Below are 6562 nucleotides of genomic sequence, written 5' to 3' on the forward strand. Positions count from 1 at the left end.
AGATTTTTGACTAAAATGTGAAAATGCAAAAGAAATCGACCAAGTAAGTCAACATCATCCACTACCATTAGTCCACATTACTCAAGTCATTATCAAAGCATGTACTTTTTTTTTTTTCAAGATAACGCGGAGTTCGTTAACTTAATACAAGACTTGGACTATTACAAGCCAACTTGCACATATATTTTATTAACTCTATTTATCATGACTTAGATTAGCAGCGGAGGAAGCTTGTGGCAAGGGGTTTTAGTTGAATCCCGTTTGTCAAAAAATTATAGAGATAATTAGGATAAAGGCTAATTTTTATTGGTTATATAGTCAAATCTATGACAACATAGTTGGGTATGAAATTTTTTTGCTGTTATAGGGAATTATTATTATACACCTATAATAATATTTTTTATTTAAATAATAGTTGGCTGTTATAGACAAAAAAAATGCATAAAATCTAATTTTTTATTTTTCAATGTTATAAAGAATTAACAAAATTAAATTTTTTAAATCTCAAAGATGCGCATACTCCACTACTTAGATATTAAAGAAAGATAATACAATTTCAATAAATTCATAATTGAATGTATATAGTTTTAAGCTCTAAGTCACACATTGTAAATCTACTTGAAAATTAAATTCTTTCAAGAATGATGAAAAAAATTTATAATTGTAGCTGGTTTCATAGGTTCTGTTTTAAAAGGATTAGGAATCAAAGATTTGCCTCTTTGCTTGCTCTAAAGGATAGGCTTCATACTCCTTATTCACATTGTTTTCCTTTTTGAAAATAATTTATTGATTAAAGTAGAAAACAATGAATTTTTAGATTACAAAGATGTATTCATCTATAATATTCTATCATAAATAAAGTATATTGAAGTGTATCAAATTTAATATTTGACAAAGTCTCTACACTTATTATTTGTAATCATATATATTCTATTTTTATAAAGATGGTTAATTATTATATTACTAAAAAATGAAGATAGTTGTTATATGAGGCGTAATTTTACAAAGAGTGTACTATTATAGAGTTGGTCGTTGCTGTTATAGGTAAAATGTTATTATAGAGAAGTAAAATATAACATAAAAAATCGGTTCCTAAAAAACTTAGCCGCTATAGAGAGACGCTGTTATATGCGGATGCTATTATAAAGAGCTCTGACTGTATATAAATTATTGAATTCCCTCGGCATATGAAAAGATTCTGGTTTATTAGCAAAGGGGGTTTACAAATTACTTTAGACTAGGTTCAATTCTAGACGTGTCATTTTAGTGTTTTATTTCAGCCGGACAAGAATAATCAAACATAGGTAGTATTATTTCCATTAACAGCATATTAGCTGTTTCTCCACCTCAAATGGAATATGATGTCTAAAAGACATTTACATGAAAATGTACAAAGGAAGCATAAAAAAGAACACTGAATGAAAGCTGTTCAGAATCATACAATATAGAGAGCATTTTGCAGAAGCTTGCAAGAATAGCTCACAATAGGAATATCTTAATCATTGTCATGTCATGATCATTAGTCCACAATTATAAAAGCCGTCCACACTAATCTCTCGCTTCACCTCAAAATTTATCCCTTCAAAACTTAGCTACTCCTATACATAAAGAGTCACATAACTCTGAAGTTCAAGAGACTGCATTACTACAATCCTCATTTTGGTAAGGTGAGGGGATCACAGAAAAGCCTAATGCCTTTACAAAGAAGTATGTCAAAGAGAGTGTCAATCATTTGAGTTTTTAGCCACGACGAATGCCCAAGAAGTATTTAAAATCATGGTGTTGGACCCCTAATTGCTTTAGCCAAGAGTCTGCCACGCTTAATAGTGACACCATCCTCTCTTGGTCCCTCCCACTCCTGTCCGAAATCCACACATTACCCTGCATCTTGTAAGTTGCCAAACCGAAAGGTGGAAGTGGGATTGCTTCCCCTTCGTTTCGTTTCCTAATACCTTTCTCCATGCCATCTTCAAGGTTCATATCTGAAACAAATTCGAAAGTATAGTTCATAAGAATCTTCTGTATATTATCGATAAAGTAACATAGGCGACCGAATTTCAGTTGTTCACAGGATAAAAGGAAGAATACCTTGAAAAGAAGAAGAAAGGGTGTGGAATGTGAGAAAGCATGTAGACAAGTCCTTAATGGTTCTTCCCATGGGAATGTGATATATCGGGTACCTGTTTTTTTTTTTTTTTTTCATATCAGTAAAGTTAGTGATACAATCAACATAAAGAATAAGATCAAATAACTCACCACGGGAAAAACAAGATCCCCTTGAACACCAATGAAGGCGAAAGTATAATAACGTCACTAAATACAGGTTCTTCGACTGGGAAAGTTTTTGTACATTTAAAGCACCAGAATTTGGTAAAATCTACCAATATAACCATCACTTCCATGATCACAAATGAGAGAGAGAGAGAGAGAGAGAGAGTAATTTTACCAAGCAACTGACATCCAACTAGCTGGTGAAAGATCTACACTTCTCAATGACATTAATCCAGGGTGTTTTTCAGCTAAGCTACTAATCTGAAAGCAAAATGAACAGTTAGATTCACATAAAATACAAAATAATGCATCATATTCTTAAGAAATTCAAACCACAGTTTCCCTCGAATAGTATAATGCATTCTAGTATAGAAACATTAGATAACTCTAATGCAGAAAGAAAGAACAAATGTTCCTAATTTACACCAGAGTTGCATAAAATAAAGTGGAGCAAGTAACTGCTATAATACAGGGATTCTTGAGAGAATCGAATCAAGATGATACGCTATCTATGGCATCAAACAGTAATAGATAAGAAATGCATGAAAAAGGAGTGATCGTTTGTAGAATTCTGTCATTAACCATTACCATTTTAAGTTCTATCAGTAATTGCGTTATGCTTAATACAAGGGGGATCAAAGAAGAAACCAAGAAACAGTGGAAACTGGAATAGAATACAAATAAATGTACAACTTATATGCCTCTACCACAAACAAATTACTCGCTAATAGCAAAATTATGTGTTAATAAGATTTTGAAACAGAGGAATAGGAATGGAAACAACACCATATTCGACAATAGTAGTGCAAAAGAATGACATGATTCGAGCAAAAACAAGATACCTTATCCCTAAGAGGGACTCTTCCATATGGAGAAGATCTCTCAAAGTATTGATAATAAAGGTAACCCAATCTATCATTCATTTGCAAGTGATTATCTTCCTCTGAGGAACAACCATCCGATCTCGAAAGCTTTTCACTCTCACTCTCATCACTGAATGAATCACTGAAAGAATCCCTTGTCTCCCACACAGACTCAGTCTCCTCCCTAAAAAATATTATAAACATTTCACCAGTTTAACTTTGAGAAAATACTTTATACAGTCAGATCTCTCTATTACAGTCATCCTCTATAGCAACATTTCACTATAACAAGTTTTCTTTGGAACCGAATTTTCATGTTATGTTATATGCTCTCTGTAACAAAGATTTCACTATAAAGAGCCAAAAAAGTTCAAATAAACGACGTTGTTATACCGAAGTTTGACTGTACCACCATCAGAAATTTTGACTAAACCAAAGTTGTTGCACAAGAATATGCTTTTCAGTTACAGATATTAGCATTTCTTTAGTAAAGAAAAGCACCTAATTTAGTTAGAAACTCAAGTCAAACCATGTGCTATGATCAACTTGAGATACCAAGAAGAATGTAACATGCAAAATGGTACCTTAAAGTGCTTACAGATGAACTGCTGGTAAAAATTTGAATAGCTGAAAGATAAGGCACATAATATTGGACTAAAGTTTCACCACTATCCAATTTAATAGGAACTCCAGCACCATAAGCACTCCATTCATCATAACAATTCCAAAGATCAGCCAATGTGAAGTATTCAATCTCTTTCCTTTCACTTGGATGCCAAAGCTTATTAAGTTTTCTAATATCACTCTGCAAATAATGAAATAAACAATCATATCATACAAAATTACATTCATTAAAAAAAGGAAAAAGGAAAAAATATAGGAAAACAAACCTTGGCAAGAAAATGAGATGCTACTAATGGTGTTGTGCAATCCAAAAAAGACTCAAGATTTGATTGCATTGTTGAGAAAGAGAGAAATGAAACTGTTTTCTCTCTTCTAACTCTTTCAAAAAAAAAAAAAAAAAAGATACCACACAAAGGAAACAAAGACAAAACAGAGGAAAAAAACAACAATATCAGGATTTTGTTACCTTTATATGTCACTAAGGAAAAAGTACAAATAACTTTTGGACTTTCTTAAAAAAAATAACAAGAAAACTAACAAAGAAATAAAAGGAAACAGAAATCTTTTTGATCTCCCCTTTTCCTTTCTTTTTTTCTCTTTTTATAAAAACCCCACAATCCCAAAACTCAAAAAACTAAAGAATACCAAATACTTATTCTTGAATTCAATGAAAGCAAAGAACTTTTCAACACAAATGTATTAATTTTAGGAAAATGACGTACCCCATAGCCAAAAAATTCCAAGAAAACTACCCCCGTGTTTCCTGGGGGTTGGGGGTGGCGCGGGGGGGGGGGTGGCAAGAAAGAAGAAGAATGAAGAAAACAATAAGAAAAAGTTTGGACTTTGTTTGGGGAAGAAGTTATTAGTGTCACGTCAAGAAAACCAAGTATCTAGCTTTGTTTTGTAAGAAAGAAAGAAAGAGACAAAAGATAGATAAAATTGAACATCATAAATTCATTTTTCTAAATGGAATTCAATGGTTTTGGATGAAAAGGGATCAAATTTTGTTCACACTATAGAATAAACAGAGTATGATGGATCACTAGATTTTTTATTTTTTTTTCTTTTACAGAAACGTTTTTTGTGTCGTTAAATATTTACGTTTGATGGATCACTAGATTTTTTGTGAGCTATTGAACAGGCTGAGATGTTGATTGGTGACGAGAGACAAAGATGATGGAGGGAGTGGCGGGGCTATAATTAAGGCATGAGGATAGAAGATACTACTCCCTCGGAATCAAAAAAAGAGTTCACTTAGCTTCTTTTTTTTTTAATTAAAAAAAAAGTTCACTTAGTAAATCAAAAAAGAATTAACCTTATTTTTTCATATTTGTCCCTATTAAGTATTATATGATCAAATTTCAATGTCCATTTAATTAGGGGTAGTTTAGTCAAATTATCTATTTTTATCTAAAAATTAGTATTTTCTTAAGGGGTGTGCAAATGGCTAAGTGGACTCTTTTTTTGATCTGAAGGGAGTAATACTTAGCATTTGGTCTTTCTTTATTGAAATTGAAATGTTTGTTTTTGTTTGTTTATCTTAACTTTATTTTGTAAAAAAAAAATTGTCTGGTTTCCTATCGTGTACATTATTTGTTTCCACTAATTCAGATTTACGTCATATAACATCATTAAAGAGGAAAATGCTTCTTTAAAAAAAAGGAGAAAAGGGTCAAAAATGCCCCTCTGCTTTGGGAAAATGGTTAAAAATATCTTCTATTACAAATTTGATTCAAAAATACCCCTCCCGTTATTAAAGTTTTCAAATATACCCTTGTCTTAAAGAAAATTCCCAACATAACTCGATTTCATTTTTAAATCCGCTTATTTAAACCTGACCCAACTACATAAAAAACCCATATGCGACCAATTTGTTCCCGAGTCCTACATCTGGAGCCACTAGGCATAGGAGCGGGTAACCCATATGGGTTTTTTATTTAGTTGGGTCGGATTTAAATGGAGTGGTTTAAAAATGAAATCGGGTTATGTTGGGGATTTCCGTTAAGACAGATGTATATCTGAAAACTTTAATGATGAGTGGGATATTTTTTATCCAAATTTGTAATGGAATATATTTTTAGCCATTTTTTCAAAGTAAAGAGGGTATTTTTGACCCTTTTCCCTTAAAAAAAAAAGATTCCTAGAATTTGAATCGAGATCGATGGTTGAGAATGAAGAGATCCTATTCATCTACAATAAATAGAGTTTAAATTATATACCTTGTCAATGTAAAAATAATTTTACACCATCAAGTCACCTTTATATATTATAACAGATAATATGTCTTATTATTATTTTCAAAATTATAAATTTCATATTTTAAAAAGTTTTACTTAGATATTTTTTGGGTGACCCGAAAGTCTAGAACTTTTTTGTAAACTAACGAATATATAACTTAACCTCAAAATAATATTGTGAAAATATACTACTACTACGTGGTCGTTTGGTGCATGGTCAAAATATCCCCGGATTATAATTCCGGACTAATTTATCTCATCACTATTTTATACCATCAAAATAATGTTGTGAAATATATATACTACTTTTATACTTTGTTTGAGATTATAAATTTATTCAATTTATTTCAGGATAAATTTATATTTTTTATCAAACATGATACAAAAAATTAGTGTTGAGATATTCCAGCTTATACCATGCACCAAACTACCCCTAGCAGTATATACTTTTGCAACTTCTAAGGATAAAAGGTGTAGGAGCTGAGGTGGAACTACTACCGAATCTCCGCGTTGCAGGATGTGATACCATGTGATAGGTTTGCAGTCAAGAAGCATGAACATTTTGCT

The 6562-nt window shown here is 31.6% G+C and overlaps 1 protein-coding gene across 1 annotated transcript; it reads right to left on the minus strand.

Annotated features, from left to right (window-relative positions):
- Positions 1-1415: 1415 nt before the first annotated feature.
- On the minus strand, positions 1416-4880 carry LOC132031162 (uncharacterized). The gene is made up of 6 exons (XM_059421027.1): positions 4025-4880; positions 3719-3939; positions 3114-3318; positions 2447-2532; positions 2089-2180; positions 1416-1982 (listed from the first exon to the last, which is right to left on the minus strand). Exons 1-6 carry the CDS (start codon positions 4091-4093, stop codon positions 1741-1743), a joined length of 915 nt encoding a protein of 304 aa, XP_059277010.1. The 5' UTR covers positions 4094-4880; the 3' UTR covers positions 1416-1740.
- Positions 4881-6562: the final 1682 nt, after the last annotated feature.

Source organism: Lycium ferocissimum, chromosome 9 (genome assembly GCF_029784015.1).
Source record: "Lycium ferocissimum isolate CSIRO_LF1 chromosome 9, AGI_CSIRO_Lferr_CH_V1, whole genome shotgun sequence".
NCBI classification, from domain to species: domain Eukaryota; kingdom Viridiplantae; phylum Streptophyta; class Magnoliopsida; order Solanales; family Solanaceae; genus Lycium; species Lycium ferocissimum.

Coding starts and splice junctions, on each gene's coding strand:
- LOC132031162 (XM_059421027.1), bottom strand. CDS start 4,093: ATGCAATCAAATCTTGAGTCTTTTTTGGATTGCACAACACCATTAGTA. Junction 2,533..3,113: donor GAGTCCCTCTTAGGGATAAG/GTATCTTGTTTT, acceptor TTTTGCTTTCAG/ATTAGTAGCTTAGCTGAAAA. Junction 1,983..2,088: donor CCTTTCTTCTTCTTTTCAAG/GTATTCTTCCTT, acceptor AATTTGTTTCAG/ATATGAACCTTGAAGATGGC.